This window comes from Strix uralensis, chromosome 3, assembly GCF_047716275.1.
Source record: "Strix uralensis isolate ZFMK-TIS-50842 chromosome 3, bStrUra1, whole genome shotgun sequence".
NCBI classification, from domain to species: Eukaryota; Metazoa; Chordata; class Aves; order Strigiformes; family Strigidae; genus Strix; species Strix uralensis.
Window position 1 is genome coordinate 92126837 of NC_133974.1, and position 16916 is coordinate 92143752.

The 16916-nt window shown below is 36.7% G+C and overlaps 1 protein-coding gene across 5 annotated transcripts in view; it reads right to left on the reverse strand.

Moving 5' to 3' along the window:
• HEATR5B (HEAT repeat containing 5B) overlaps nt 1–16916 on the reverse strand; it is a 61227-nt gene that overhangs the window by 30333 nt on the left and 13978 nt on the right. For all 5 annotated transcript variants that reach the window (XM_074863325.1, XM_074863322.1, XM_074863323.1 and 2 more), the window contains exons 12-22: nt 16404–16556; nt 16055–16154; nt 15283–15392; nt 14329–14492; nt 12263–12438; nt 10945–11050; nt 8954–9144; nt 7233–7392; nt 4276–4465; nt 2745–2914; nt 239–383 (exon numbers count right to left, since the gene is read on the reverse strand). In XM_074863325.1, the coding sequence (XP_074719426.1) occupies nt 239–383; nt 2745–2914; nt 4276–4465; nt 7233–7392; nt 8954–9144; nt 10945–11050; nt 12263–12438; nt 14329–14492; nt 15283–15392; nt 16055–16154; nt 16404–16556 (1665 nt within the window). The remainder of the gene's footprint in view (nt 1–238; nt 384–2744; nt 2915–4275; nt 4466–7232; nt 7393–8953; nt 9145–10944; nt 11051–12262; nt 12439–14328; nt 14493–15282; nt 15393–16054; nt 16155–16403; nt 16557–16916) is intronic.

Consider the following 16916-nt stretch of genomic DNA (forward strand, 5'->3'; position numbering starts at 1 on the left):
AGTTTCAGTCTAAACTTTACAAAAAGTTGAGTGAAATTCAACAGGTAAGCAGGGATGTGGCCAGAATTTACTGGAGCTGGAAGGGACAGTTTTAGGATGTCTTTCTGTTTGGGGGGTGGGGTGGGGTGGGGGGTGGTGGTGTTGTGGTTTTTCTTCCCCTCTCTGAAGGCAAATCACACATACGCACACATATGTGCCCTCAACTGTTACAAAAAGGCCACCTAGAAGAAATACTTACTGATGCCACAGTTTTCTTTGTCTCCAGCATTTTTCGCTAAGCTCATGGCATATTCACATACTTCTGCTGCTTCCCTCTGAGCAAGCTGTCGTAAACATGCAACCGCGGCCCGGCGAAGCAGCAAGTGGGAGCTACACAAATGAACCTAAAAATCAGAACCATTACAGGTGAGTGAACTGCTGCACCCCCTTATCAATAAGTCAGCACAGCTAAGAACTAACAGCATTCTACTTTTCAATTATATGCCCATGTGTGAGCTCCTGGGTACCAAGCTCTTTACAAGATCTTGAAAGTTCAGAAGTAAGCACTTTTTATAATGTACGAATATGAAAATACAGCTGACATACACAGAGCTGACAGCTGTTATCTGGTTAAAGAGGTAAGAGCTTAAATATTGGAACTACTGCTCCAGTGTGATTTAGATGCATTAATAACGCCTCCCCGTCTGTCATAATCTTCAGTACTACTCAACCTCATATTCTGTTATAGCTGTAAATCACATTCTTTCAAACAAAAAGCCATCATCAGATACACCACACAACAGCTATCATAAAAACTTTTATTTCAAACTTGTAACAGCATTTATAGCATAAGTTTTTATAAGTGCCTCTCAATAAGACAGCTTCAGACTTCTTTGCTAACGAACACTGGCTTCTAATTGCTTTTGAATCACCTCAAGTATAAGTAAATATTTTTCTTATAGAAGAATTGTGCATGGTCCCTATTTTCTTGAGGGGAAGTAGCTGCACAGAGAACTGTATGTTTTTCCACAGTGGAAGAGATGAAGAGTGCTCTTTAAGAAACTCTGATTCTTTATTTACCCTGGGGAATTTGTTTTTAATAAACCGAATACACACTTGCTTTCTCAGTATTAGGTTATTATGTGGATGGAAATTGCTTTCCTAAATGAAAGGGCTGTACAGTTTATAAAGCATTTTAACAGTAAATCTTTATTCCACATATGAATATACAAGATTTTAGTCCTGAAAAAACAAGCAAACTTTAAAGAACCTCTAAATATCACACTGAGGTTGTTTTAATGGAACTAAAACACAGAACATTTCGGGGATTTAATTAATGGAAAGAGTATTTCCCATTTTAAGTTACAAACCAAACAACCAGTGGTGTTGAAGCCAATGCAGGAAGAAGAAATGAAACTAGATTATGGAAATGTCTTGTTTAATTTTGATACCTGGCATTAATTTAATTCAAAAGTGAGTTAGAAAGCAATGAAGAGTTTGCTAACAGGGCAGGTAAGACAGACTTTGCCAATGTATATATGTATTTGCAGTATAAATAAATGCACTAGACAATTCAGAGGAAAACTTATCAAACTAAGTATGACTTGGAAATAAGGAATATGAGAAAAGAGAAGGAAAATGGCTTTTGTTTAGCAGAGGACCATAATGGAACAGGAAAGAGCAAAAAACCCTGGGAAAAGTTTTCAAAACAGCACTAGTCATTGCTATATGAACTGTATTGTCTGTAGTACTACCCACTGGTACTTAGAGAGTAAATGGCTATATGAACTGCTTGTCATGTTGTACATAGTATTGATACAAAAGGGTCTACCTACTTTTGGGTACATAGAATCCCTTTCATGCAAAATTTTGTGAAAGGACGACTGACATTCTGGGCACACACTGCACTCCCAGGAGTGCTCCAGAGTCTGTGGGGGGGAACCATGGGTCAGTGCAGGGAGGGAAGCATGTAACAATGAAAGGATGCCCTAGAGGAAGTCTGGATGGCAGATGAAGTAAAAGGTCCAGTGTTGACATAAGTAGGATCGCACTCCTCCACGTAACACAGAACCACCAGTTCCACAAAGACTGACACAAAGAACTTTGCAAAACATCCAACAGACGTTAGAGAGAAGCTTTTCAAATTTCTCAGTATTGCACTACTAAACCATCTTAAAAATATTTTTAAAAATAGTAATAATAAAAAAAAACCCAACACCCACACCAACAGACACCACCTTTCCTTTTATAGTCGTTATTTGGTATGTTTTGGGTTCCAGCCTCTGCCTCACTCCAGGCTTAGGCCAAGACTTGCTGACAGAACACTAATGAAGTGAGAAAGCAATGCTAACAACAGTAGCACAAGATTTTGAATGTCAGCATCTACTACGCCAACAGTGGTAAAATAAATCCAAAACCTCCTACCTTTCCCCAACTCACTCACTTCCCTCTGTGCACGCAATCAGTTGGAGGAAACAGAGCATTTCAGCATCTTTTTACTCAGTCATATTATATATAAATGCTTGCCATCTTGTGCTATCTAGGGCAAAAGAGAATCAGACCCTATGATTTCAATTTGGGCAGCATTCTGAAAAAATCTAATGGCTCAGGGACAGACATCCTTTTATTACACTCCAGTGTTTTTGCAAACGTCACTTGCTTATTACATATGGGCATCCTTGACATCTTGCAAAGTACTTCTCCTGTCCTCTGATAAGCACATACATAAAACTTTGAGGAACAAAAGGGATGCATTTTGTACTCACACAAAGACTGGGAACCAGACTGGACAGGTTGACGTGCCGTGGTGCAAACATATGAAGCTGCTGAAGGCAAGATATGGCAGCTGCCTGAACAAGCGAGTCTGAATGGTCTTGTGTGATTGCACATCCCACCAAACAGGAAGAACGGATTGTTGAAATTGTAGCTCCATTACCTAATGATGTAATACAATATCCTTAACACAGCACAATTTTTGTATGACAACTGTAGACTTTAAACCTCTGAGAAAGAAGAATTTTTAATGCTTCAAAGTTCACAGAAAGCATTCAACTTTTCTGAATTCCTACTGCAAATTAGTATCTAGAAAACTTCAAAGAAACACTACAGAGTGTTCAATATCCCTTTTTTAGCTCAGTTAAACAATGTCCTGTCCAAATGAAATTTTGGATCAATGATCTTCAGTCAGAAATATTTTGAGAATATCTTTCAAGGACATAAAACTAGTAAAATTATCTGAATTTATATTTTGAAAGTCTCTTTCATTCTATACATGAGAGCAACGTTTCATACACTGAACCATTTCCTAAAATATCAGACAACACTTAAGCTAGCATACATGTATGCAGGTGATTTTAGTTAGCTCCATTAGATGAGTTGCACTGCTCTAACAGGATTAATGTTCAAAAGAACAGTATTTAGTTTGAAAAATAATCCAATTCTGTATTTTAAGAATTCACCTGCATCAAGCTTATAAAAAAATATTGAATTACAGAAAAATGTAACCTGCAGAAGACATTCTACATAAGTTGTTTTTTTATTTTAAAAGTTAATGACACTCCAGATGAAAAGCTTAACACATAGCAAGCAGATACACAAGTCCAATTAAACCATCTAAAAATTCTTCATAATTAGAAATTTAAGTCCAGTTACTTAAGAGTTAAAATTTCACTAGTGACTGGCTTTCTGGCACTGCATCAAAGACCATCCTATAAATATGCCTAAAAATCCCAGTTTGACCAAGTTACAAATCTGTGGTTTTGCGATCTGAAAAACAGAATTTCAGATACAGTGTTTGTCATGACAAGATCTTATTCTCTACAGTAAGGGTACAGCAACTTAAGAATATCAGGAATGAGTGGAAATGAGTTATAGCTCACAATATTATCAATTACATCAAACTTAAGCTCTTGCCACCAGTTAAAAATAAAATCAACATGTGTAGAAACAGTGGAGGAAGAATCTTGCCTCTTGCCCCACTTACACACAAAAACGTAAGCGACAAAACATACAGCAAGGGTGTTTTTCATCTTTTACCTACGATGCAAATTTACCATTAGCCAGAACACCATACATCACGGCAATTGCTTTATAGAAATCGCAAACTGCAGTCAAAAAAGCCCCAAGCAGTCATAAGTAGAATCAGAAGTGAGGTTGCTTGCAGGACTGTAACTGAATTTGTCAACACCCCCCCCAACCTGCAACAAACAAAAATTTACTTACTTTCATTTAAGACTGCGATGTATTATCTTCATACAAATTAGATTTTTTGGTTTTTCCCCTCAAATTCCCACTAACCTTGCAACTCAGGCCCAACAGTAGTTATTATAGCTCCAAGACATCGGCCTAAGCATTGATGTACTTCTGTATGCGATGGTGGAACAGTTAAGAGCAGAGTAAGAACTAGGGAAAGCGTTGGCTCCACATATCCACGGTACATTGGTCCACTAGAATCTACTATCAAGGCAAGCGAATGGAGAGACCAGGTCTATCAAAAAAACAGAGGAGTATTTTACAGTAATACTTTTAGGAAATTTAAACAATTTTGTAAGCAGACCAAGCCTAGCTTTGTATGTCCTTGCTTAAATATGTTTAGTTAGCTACTCTGACTCCAGAAGTGTTTCAGAGGTCCCAGAATCTCAAGCAGTCACCTGAGAATTTAAGTATCTCTAGCACACTCTTTGGCTATCAGCAGTTTTGGGGATAATGGAAATAAAAATGATAAAGAACTTGAGCAAAAAATAGTTCAGCACTTTGAGGAAGAAAAATACAAACAACACACCAACTTTAAGGAAAAAAGAAGAGTTACTCTTAAGACAGGAGAAAGAGAGAATCATTCTGCCGTAAAACTGGATATAGAGTCTGAAATGAGCAGTTGACAAAGTTCTTAGTGGGGAGTGCCTTTGACATTCCAGTAGAAACTGATTTTCATGACAAGTTGAAAGGTTCACATGAATTTTCTAACAGTGTTGTTCATCATCAGTGTACTACAGCATGAGAAAAAATGGTGAAAGATTAACCTATTTCAGTTGCAAGATAAGTAAATAACAAAAGAGCAAAATAATTTATTGCAATTGTCAAAATAAGTGGGCAAGGGGACAGTCTTTTTGGTCACTGATGTTTCATAGGAAATAAATTCCCCTGACAGACTTGAAAGCATTAGCTATCTCTCCATAATATTCTACTAAATGATCTTATTTCAGAATTTTCTTCCATTAAATACATGATGCAATTGCACTGAAAAGACTAAGTTAAAAGAATATTATGGTTACAAAGCTAGACTCTCAGGAATGAGCTGGAAAACCTGCCTTTAAAACTGCTCCTTTTTAGTCCTCTCTGATGCAACCCCAAAATCATTAGCACTAGCAATCACGGAACTACTTCTACAGTCCTAACCACATGGTAGCACATTACAGCTTATCCTTTCATTCCTGCAAATTTCCATTACTGGCATTCCCATACAGTTTCTGTGTATCCACAACAATCTGGCGAGGGATGAGGTTTAAAAGCTTAGCTTTTCACAGTGGCCTGGTGCTGTACTCTCAACAGAAAATAAGATAGGTATTCAAGTTCCACCAGGCCTTCCCCTTTATACTTCACATTTTTGTTTGGATAAGGCAGTAGCCCTTTCCATTTTTGTTTTTAAAATGAATAGTACATAATTATGCGCCTCAAAAATACTTACTCACACATGAAGTTAGTTACATACGCAAACTGAACTTTGTCTCCCTTTATTCAAAGTAAGAAAATTTAAAAGAGACTTTAAATTGTATTTATAGATTATTATTTTTTAAACATTATCTTCAAACAAAACTAGTCTTGTTTTCTCAAGCGATAAGCTTGATTATTTTTATTTTTTTTTAATTGCCCTGAGGAACAAACAAGAAGGTACTCTAGTACATATTCTATCAAGTTAATGATTCAAATCAAGATGGAAGTACAATTCTGTATAGTTACTGGGGGCTTCAGCTTCTCAATCTGTGGCTATAAAGTGCCCCTACTCGTGGGTGGCACACAACTTCTTGCTGCTAAAGCATAATAGTCAGTCACTATTTCAGATAATCGTTTCCATGCAGCAACTTGTGAAAAGAATGACAAAAAATTACCTGTTATATCATGCAATTACATCAAAATCTTTGAAGAACAATAATTACAGACAAGACACTTGCTTTTACTCAAAAAAGGGGTTTTTTTTGTTGGTTTTTTTTGGGTTTTTTTTTTTTCCTTTTGAAGTAATCCTTTTATTCTAGTGCTTTCATTGCTGGAGAAAAAAAGAATCAGCACTTTTCCCTCTAATATTCAACTTTTTATTGTAAAGACAGATGTCCTAGTCCATCTAGCCCTCTCTTCTTTTTATAGCAGCAGCCACAACCAGATGCTTAAGGGAAAGTATAGACAGACCAAGACAGTGACCCCTCAAATTTCTCCTGGGAAAATAAAGACAGCATATTCTCCCAATTTTCAAATATTTTCAACTTAGGAAGCTTTCTGAACTGTGCAGTGTTTATACATAACCAGCAACTCCAAAGGCATTGCTCTTTCAGTGGCATGTTTAGTCCTCTTTTTACTCTACCAGCAACTTCCAGCAGTCAAGCTGCCCTCTTGTGAGACGCCATCTGCAGTCCCTACTGGATAGAAACCCCTCCTCACCTTTGCCTTGCCTTGGACTTGTCTCCTACTAGCTTCCCTTCTGTACCCTAACTGCAGTTTGGCTTGCAACAGATTTTTACTGCCATAATATAACCCTCCAAAGATGATGTACTGACTTACTGTGTTCACAGTATTACATATACAGAAATTACTTGGCAAAGAAAACTACTGCTCATCACCTGAGACTCAGTAACCCATCACATATTAACCATTAGCCAGTTATTAAAAACTTTTGTTTAGGCAGCTAAGGTACAACTAACACATTTTGCTTTACAATTACAGGCAGTTAGGAATATGCCCACAGTGAATTACTCTGCTCAGCTGACAAGCAGACACTTGGCAGTCTGAATTAATGTGACCACTTGTAACTGCCTCCCTAACTAACAGTGAGGTTACATTTCAATTGCAGGACATATTTGGGATACTGTACTGTAAGAGTTTATAAGGAAAGTTCTGCTTTCTTCACACTCCCTGGCACATGCTACATGGATATGATTTGGCTTACATGTGACACTCTCCATTACAGACCATCTGAACAGGTAATTTAGTTTTTATTTTTAATCCTGAACATTTTTAAGTAGTTTTGTGGTGATTGTGTTTTTTACCTGAACTTCGGGAGAGGTTCCATCTTGTGCCAAAGCCAAGAGAATACTGACGCTAGTTTTCAGATGCTGTCCAGAACCTATTCCACCAACATACCGATGGAGACAGCCCAGAGCCAAAGAATGGCCCGTTCTTGATACAACATCTCGAGCAGATTTTAACCTATCAATGTTTAAATAAAAGAAAATCATGTAATTCACTGTTTGTTACAAAGAACCCTTCAAGTACCATAACAGTGCAAATGATTAACAGAATTTTGCAAGCCACCTCACAAGATCTTGAGAAGCCTTAACGACAAAAGCAAAACCAATGTACTTAATCTATATTGCTATTAAACTGGATTACATATAAGGCAAGTGGAAAAAAGATATTTTACTAGTTATTTTCTTTCTTCCTGGTCAGAAATTGACATTATAGATGAAGAAGAGTTTTGCAAGTGAAAGAATATAGGAAAAGCATCTAGTGTTTACCAATGTTTCATAGCAGACCAATTTAATAATCAGAAAAGTCACTGCTAGATCAGTGCAGTGAAAAGGAATCAAGAATGGAAAAATGATAACACATGTTGAGAAATGACAAAAATGACAAAGAAATCCACAGCTACATCTTCCACTGCAAAGTCAACCAAATAACTTTTTAATACAGCTGTTTTCTTCTACAGCTGAGTTCTATGACTTTACCAATAGAGCTTTTTTAAATAGTGTTTTATTAATGAAACTAAAACAGAATGAACAGAATGACCCAGCTGTATGAAGTAGTGACTTTTTTAGTGTTTTCCACAATACCTCTGCTTCTGAATGCACATCACATACATAACTTTTAATTAAAACCTTTCTGGGGTGTGGGGAAGAGAGAGAAAAGGATATCCTAATTAGAACAAAGACAGATATTATTTTCCTGGTTGTCTGTATGAGAGGCAAACATGCTCTTAGCCATCAGTGAACAACAAAGTAAATGCAAATCCCAAATATAAAGAAATTACTTGAGAGGGTCAACAGACTGGCAACCATTAACAACTTGAATCCTAGATAAGAAACCAAGGAAATAGTCCCAGTAATAGAAATTCAAGGAAAGACAGTAAGGACTGTGTACTTTATCACAAGATGAAATGATGGGAAAAATTGAATTAGTCAGAGGTAGGAGAGCTGGACTGAGGCTATGCGCATGCAGCCTGGCCAGTCAAAAACATGGGCTGCAGCCCTGAGACAGGTGCATTCTGATCCACAAATAGGCTGATGTCTTAAATTTAAGCCAAATATTAGGAAACATGTTGTCTTGTTATATCTGCCAGACATCTTCCTAAAGACCTGAGATTAACAACAGAATATGGAAAAAAAATTATGGCCCAGTAGATAGGTTAAATCAATATGTAAAGAGGATGTTTTGATGAAACAGAACCACTATCATACAATTCATATTACAGACACACAGCATAAGCTGCATTTATCGATCTGAAGCAGTTTAGTCACCTTCAAGTAACTCATCAAAAACTATTCATTGGTATCATTTCACATTCCAAGCAGCTTGACAACTCATCTTTAATTCTTGAAAGAATCACATTAAAAAAAAAAAATAATCAAAGAGAAGACTCTGAAGGTTTGTTAGATCTACATAATCATAGCAATAAGCATGAAGAGAATAATCAATATGGTATTCAGTAGGAATCTTCCAAACTATGTTAATTTATATTTTTGTTTCCTTTTCTGAATCGAAACCAACTTACTTATCAAAACTGTATTGAGCCATTCTAGCAATGAAAGAGGCTTCTCCAACCACTTGAGCCATTCTGCCAAGAGCTTCGCCTGCTGCACATCTCAAAATAGGGTTAGGATTATCAAGGGCACCCATTACAAGTGTCAGAGCAGATTTGCGGACTTCTTCTGGTCCTAACGTGCTTTTATTCTCAGCTAAACCCTACAGGAAAAAAAAAAATGAAAAAAAACATTCCAAAGCAAAGGGAGAAAGGGAAGATAAAAGAGCAATTTTACTATATTTGAGATCTTCAATTAAAAATTATCACTTTTACTTTTGATGTAATATATAATTTACTTATCCTGTAATATACCGGTTGAAAACATTTAAAACTCAGAATCAACAACATACTCAGTCCTATGTTTGCCAACACTCTACCTATTTCTCATACAGGAAGACCTGTTGCACCAGTCTTTTTTAATCAAATGCATTACAGTGCTACCTGCACCCTAGAGCTACCGAACCTGAGCTAGCTCTACACAGGATACCTCAGAAAAAAAAAAAAAAAAAAAAGAGAAGCTTTAAAAAAATCTAACTGCAGCATCTCTTTCTGTCAGACAGGAAAACCACAGCTCAGTTATGTTTCTGCAAGAATCACTTAAAACAGACATTTTAGGTACGTGAAAAGATTTTTTTCTTAATAATCACATCTTTGCAAACATTTATACAACCTGTTATGCGAACAATCTACAGAACAGTAACACTAAACACGGCTTCTACAGCTTCTTTGCTTCCCGTATTTCATTAATAGTACATCACCTTTCACTACAACTTTCAAGAAGTCTTACTTTGGGAAAAATAATTAAACACATGTAAAGGACAAACTGCATGTACTATAGAGGAAGAAGTTGATTGCTCTACCACAGATTCTGATTTTTTGTTCTGAAATCCTCATTTCAGCTCTGTTTTGACAATTCTTTGGCCACTTGGCATGGCATGGGAAATTCCAGGCATCCGTCTCAGAATCTACTTTTCAACTCCTAGCAACGTGGTTCATGTTTCTAAGACCACAGCAAGACGGTATTGTTTTGCCAATGCATTTTGCCCATCGACCAAGGACATGGAGCCCCAGTAACAACTAGCTTAAACTAGGCAGCCATTTTTGGTGTGGCAGAAATCAGACAAGAAGAAACTCATCCAATCTTTAATTACAGGCTGGCACTTCTATGAGGGTAACTTCCTCAGTGCACAGGACTTAGTTGCTCTGAAGATGAACAAGGATGACAACAACAGATGTTGTCCGACAGACTCATTAATTGGAAATTATATAACACAGCATCAGGAAAAAACTTGATATGCCTTAAGAAATTTGACTAGCATAAAGAAAATCCTACACTCTAAGACACTGTTCCACAAAGCCTTGAGGCAACGCAAGTCACTGAAACCAAGTATTTCTCACGAATAGTATTTATGACTTGCTGTCTACCTTCCTGACTTGATAGCATGAGGTTGGATTTTCAAGTGTAAATAGACAAACACAGAGCTGTAACTGAAGTCAGTGGGACTGGACATAAACATCTACAATTCTATGCAATATTAGGGCATCTTAAGAAGAAAAAACTAGGACACCCCAAATGGAAACCCAAATCTATTCTTGTTTTTATTTCCATGAGCCTCATCTGCACAATACTCTATGACATGAGGGGGTTTTTGAGTATATATGACAAAGTACTTAAAACCATGAGTACAGTGCAAATAAAAGTACAGGACTGACAAAAGAAAAAGACAATCTAAATACTACAGAATGCTGACTACTTGAGCCTCATCTGTTCTCTGTACTGTTACATGGCAGACAAGAGCTCATGTTAATATCTGAAAAAAATTCAATTTTGGTATTTTCAAACTTCTGAATGTTTAAGCTGTAACTTTAGTAACGTTCTTCTAACAGCCTTTTGTATCAAATATAAATCAAAGAATCAAACTGCTGAACTTTGGCATCCATTGCAAGTTTACAAGTTTTACCTTCAAGGCACTAAGAACAGCAGTAAAGATATTAAGCTGCACAGCTTGCTGGCGAACACCTTTAGCCTGCTTGACACATTCAGCAAAGTGATCCAACATCTGTAATCTAAAACAAAGGAAAGAACATAATGTAAGTGATATTCTTTCAAAATACAAACTAAAACACAGCTGGTAAACAACCAACATAACAAAAGGGCCTTTTAAGTTCAAGTCACAGAATTTATGCTTCAGGGGCTGCAGAAGGTATTCACTTTAGGTAGAAAGGGTAGAGTTATTCTGAATGTCCCTTTGCTGGTTCTTTTAGCTCATTCACAAGTGTTTACTATTCCTTTTGAAGAAAACACCACCAAGAGGAAGTGAGTCTTCAGATACATTTGGCTGCATAACTAGAAAGCTAGGAGGACAAGAGTGGAAAAATGCTGCCTCTCCACTACCATTTGAATACCCTCCATATTCCTATTATTGTTCCTATTGTTTTCCCCATTTAACCATGCCATAAAGCATTACTGGGAGAAGTACTCCCTAGAAGATACCAAGAACAGGAGTATAATGAATAATCTGCATTCTTAACTGCTTGGCAGTTCCCCAGCCAAATCTTTTCATAGCTAACAACAGATATAGATCAAGTTGAATTACTGCAACTTGGCCTCAAGTCTATCCTGCGCTTACTGCAAAATGAGATTGACTGCTAGGAAAAAACTGTTCCCATCTGGATTGCCCTGAAGGATAATTTTACTTTGAAATGCATCTTAGAGCTGCTTTCACTCTGTGCTCAGTGACGAATTAGCTAAACTGAATGACAAAAGTGGTCCTGACAACTCACAACTCTGCAAAGGTAATGCGGAACACAAAGGAAAATAAGCTGAATTCCATTCCCTCTTTTTCATCATGCATAAAATAATTTGCTGAGTACAAATCAAATGGTCTTACTCATGGAAGACAACTGAAATTCAATGGATGTCACTGCTATGTTTTCAAGGCTGATCTGAAGTTAATTGCAGTGGATATTTTTGCAGGATACTTCGGTTGCAGAGGTATTACTACTGTTAAACGCAGTGAGAGAAGAATCTAGTCTCCACCTCTGAATTCTAATCTTCAAAACTGATCAAACTGAGGAAATCACCTTATTTCTAAACTGAGTAGACAAGTTCTGGAATCCTGAGACACAATGAAAACCAATTACTGAACTCTGCATTTAAAGAGAGTTGATATCAAAGCAGATTTCTTATTTCAAGGAAGGAAAAAAAATAATCAAAACATAATACTATCCAAAGAACAAGACATTAGATTCTGAAACTGAACACTCATGTAAACTGACCTATGTTTATAAGAGACATGAGGAAAAACCACACCAAAGAGAGCCACAGATGCATCGATGACAGATACTCCTAAAGGAAGGGGTCCAGGTACAGCTTCACCAGCAGGGATGCGCAGATAAATAGAAGATGGATCATGTTCCAAAGCACCACTTCCAGATGCGCTGTTTGGCTGAAGCTGCAAAATGCCACATAATATGAATACCTCTGAATATACATTTGCACATAAAATTTGGAACTAGAGATAACCAAAACATGTACACAGTTGCTTAGAGCAACGAAATAGCTTACAATCACCTGAAAACAACTGCAGTGTCCCCATGCATACAGACACTAGCATTTAGAGGGTCAGCTAAATCGCAGAGAGTCAAAGCAGTTAACAGATTCACTCTCTGTTTGAGCATTGAGTTACAATACAGTATAATAAACCATCAGTTTTGGCTGTAATGATTCCCTATACAGAAAGATTCAGAAACAGTAATAAAATTACTAACATTCCTATCATCATGAAAATACTTCCTAACCAACATTCTTTCAGAAAACACAATTAAACAATCATCTAACTTTCTCTGAAGGAAAACTGATTTTTTAACTTGTTAATTATTTAATCATGAAACAAAATTAGAATCTAGTAGCTCTGTATTCCTCTTAAAAGGTCAGAAAACAGAGGCAAACATTTGTTGAGACTTCCATATCACTAAAAAATAAAACATGACCAAGCACAAAACAATCCTGTCATGCACAACATGGCTTCAGTTACCGACAGTGACACTGTTTTACAAGTTAGAGGTTAAAAAAAAAAAAAAAAAATGGGGTGGGGAGGGGGGGTGGGGAGGAGTGTCCCAGAAAGCTCTGTGGATTGAAGACTGCACCGGAAGTCTACTGTGTCGACCACAATAAACAAGGGAAGTTTATAAACCCCCTTTTTTGCTTTGACCTGTTGATCTTTCCTCAGAAAGTTTCCCCTTGGTTTCTCACACTTGGTATCAGTCTTGGCTTTTGGATCTGCTCAATCAAGACAGCTGCCTTCTGAGAAACCTTGCCATTATTAAATAGGCTGTGGCAGAAGAGGCTTTTTCAGCTCCCCCCCTTCTCCTTGCACCAAAAAATTTTCTAAGAAGCTGAGGTACAAAGTTTATGATGGCAGAGTTCAGCAAATGCTCAGAACAGTTAGTTGTCTAGGGAATATAGTTCACTGAGAAATCAAAAATCAGACCAGAATTATGAAGACAGAGATAGGTTGGTGGGTATACCCAGATACAGAACATTTTTTCTCTATGTCATTAAATCCTGAAATATATGAGGGTAGACGGCTTGAAAAGAGGCAGCCAGCCCCCTCCTAGCGATCACAAAATAGGAAAGCAAAGAGAAGGCTATTACCAGATAGTTTCCTAAACTATTTAACATTAACAAATTGTTCCCTACGCTACATTCTTTCTCCAAAGGCCATATGAAAAATAACTGCATCAACATTACCAGTTGGTCTGAAAAATTTATTAAGAGAGATCCCCATAGCAATACTTGCTTCCCTTTTAAAAATTTTTAATTCCTCTATTTCGAAGACTCACTTTTATCCAGAAGTGCAAACTCCTTATAATGACAACAAACTTGTGTCAACACTTCCAAATGAAACATAAGTTTCATACTACACCTATAAAACCAGTTAAATCTTGTTTTGCTGTAACACCATTTACAATACTGATATTTTGACAGCAGTTTCATTATAAAACATGTTAAGAGGATCTTATATTTCTCCTGGTTCAAAAAAATATGTAAGAGAACAACTGCTAGACTAGGAAGATCAGAGGGGAGTATTGTTTTGTTTTAAAGAATCAGGTTAGTTCACTAACCACAACCATTAAGTAGTGTTATGCGGTTTGTATCTCAGCTGTAGGCAGTTTTTAATCAAAACGGTACACTGTAGATGGAAGGACTTACATCTAACAAACCTTTGATATAAGACTAAAAACAGGGCATGAAGCTTCAGTTTTAGAAGGCTTCACACACACACACAACACACAGACAGATAGTGCAGATATAATTCATTATTGTTCTAGTTTTTTATTACCTGGTCTTCAATAGACTTATGATCCGTTTCCTGCAACCAAGAGCCAAGAAGAACACTATCATCGTAGTGACAAAGAGACCTTAGGAGTGATGTGGTTGTATTAGCAGAGTTGTCTGTCAAAGTAAATTCTGCTACCAACTCTCGAAGAAGCGCATTAAATGATCCTAAAAGGACGGACAGTAAAAAGAATCATTGCTGCTTCTTATCCAAAAGATTTCAGCTAGTGATCAGAAGTTACAAATCAAATCATGTATCATTACCTCAATTTTACAGGTAGCAAACAAACAGAGGAGTAAACCTGAGAAGACTAGAGTTGAGAGCAAGGCTTCAAACAGAACCCTGGGCTCCCAATTCCCAAATCAATGTTCTAAACAACAGATCGGGCCATCCCTTCCAAAATGACAACCCAGACTTTGAAAAAACTTGCTCATCCACATGATCAGGTAAATTTAATGAATTAACAAAAACAAACAAAACCCCAAAAGCTTTTCTGTCAGATCATGTGACAGTGCCTGGCAATTTATTAATAATAGCATAAATCTGCCTAATAGATCAAATCAGGTTAAAAAAAAATACCAGAAACCAAAACTAAATCTTCATTCTCACATTTGCCCTTTGAGTATACTAAGAAATAATGTTCTCTACCTTTTAAGTAACAATGACATAAAACACCTGAATTGGATTTCAGAACATGATCTCCATACCTCTCAATCCTATAAACAGTATTGTAATTTTTATACTCTAAGCATTACTCTAATATTTTGCAATATTCATACTCTGTAGTTATACTGTCAAGATGACATATAGAAGATGAGGATTATAGTACAAGACTCTTGCAGATTACTAGCATTCTGTTTTGAATCTTATATCTGCTTCAAAGGCAAGCACCAAAAATACATCAAAAAGAGTGAGTAGAATTTTTACTTTAATAAAAATTGTTAAAAATGTATGTACCTTCATATGTCTTTGGAGGTAATAAAGCCAATATATCATAGAGTCTTAAACGGACCATAGCTGCACTAGCTTTGAGATGAGCTCCATGGGCTTTAATTACTGATGGAATGCTATAGAATCAAAGAGGAAAAAAAGACAACCAGAAATATTGCAGTTACCGAATATTTTCGGATTTCTTTTCACCAGATACGTCTCCAGCCAAGACAAGAAAATAGTGTTCAGAGAACTACTCTGAGCAACACTACTCAATTACCAGTACATTTTCAGAAGTAATTGTACAAAGCAAACTTTAAAAAGCACATATTGCTGTAAATCAGGGACATGTACCTCCTGTTTTAAGGGGGGGAGGGAGAAACCAAACCACAAAAACCCAACCCAAAACTGTATTTTTCTTCTTTTATTCTGGAATATGTTTAAAGTCTTTTCATCAGTACACTTCATAAGAGGAGAGTTTATTGATTAAAATCTAGTATACCAGTATCTTAGTTTTCTCATTTCTTGCACAAGGATAAGCAAACCATGAATTCAAAAGCTCACTGAACTGGAAATCCAAACACAGTTAACAAAAGTTACCACAGTAGGCCCTTCAGCACAGGCTATGCAACAATATACTTTTACAAAGTTAACGACCATAAACACAATGCTCGTAAAAATTTTTTTCAACATGGACAGCGCAGTACTAGGTCAGAATATGAATTGAAACAAATTAGTTCTAGTATTTCAGGTCCGGGAAAAGACAAAAGTAAATAAAGAGCAAAAACTGCCTACTTACTGTGACATCATTGTCATGGCACATTCTATGGGTGTCATCAATTTCCGGATCACATCCTCAGTAAGGAGCTCAGGACAGTGAGCAACAAAACTTCTCATAGCTAGTAACAAAATAGTTTAAACAAACAAATATAAAGCATGAGCAAGATATAGATCCTAAGACAAGATCCAAAAAGCAGCAATTAAAAATGTTTACTCAAAGACTGTGTAACATGTTCATAAAACTATATGCCTAAACCAGGCCACATTGATGAAAATCTGACACATCTTACTCATTTTCAAAGAAAGCAAGGTTGGGATCATGTTTTGGTTTACTGCACATTTGGAATCTCAAAGTTTGAAATTCTTACCGCACAGAGCTCCAGCACGGCCCTCCAGTGTTACTTGCCAGGTAAACGAATCTCCTCTTGCCTTCTCTGCTTCCAGCTCCTTCAGAGAACGTGGAAACACGTTTCGCCATAGCAGCAACATCTTAGGAAGATGATACCGAACAACAGAAGGACCTTATGCAAAAATAAAAAAAAGGGACTGTCTAATACAAACCTGTATTTAACTAAGTGTGAAAAATCTGCCATGAAGGCTTTTGCTCTTTAAGCTATTTTCCTCTTATTTCACTTCTCTTCCTTTCCTGTACTTGAACAAAGAAAAACAAAGGAAATTCTTTCTCATTTCTAAGTTGAAAGTACAGCAAATAAATAGTATACCTAAGTCTGTTTCTTGCTATCAGTACTAGAAATAGGAAATAGGCAATTCTATACATTGTCATGTAATATGTAACCACTGCCAACTGTCTTTTTGTGTTTTTATTCTGACTTCTAATTTTTTTATGTTACTATTTTGAAGGCAACATCTTTATAGTCTAT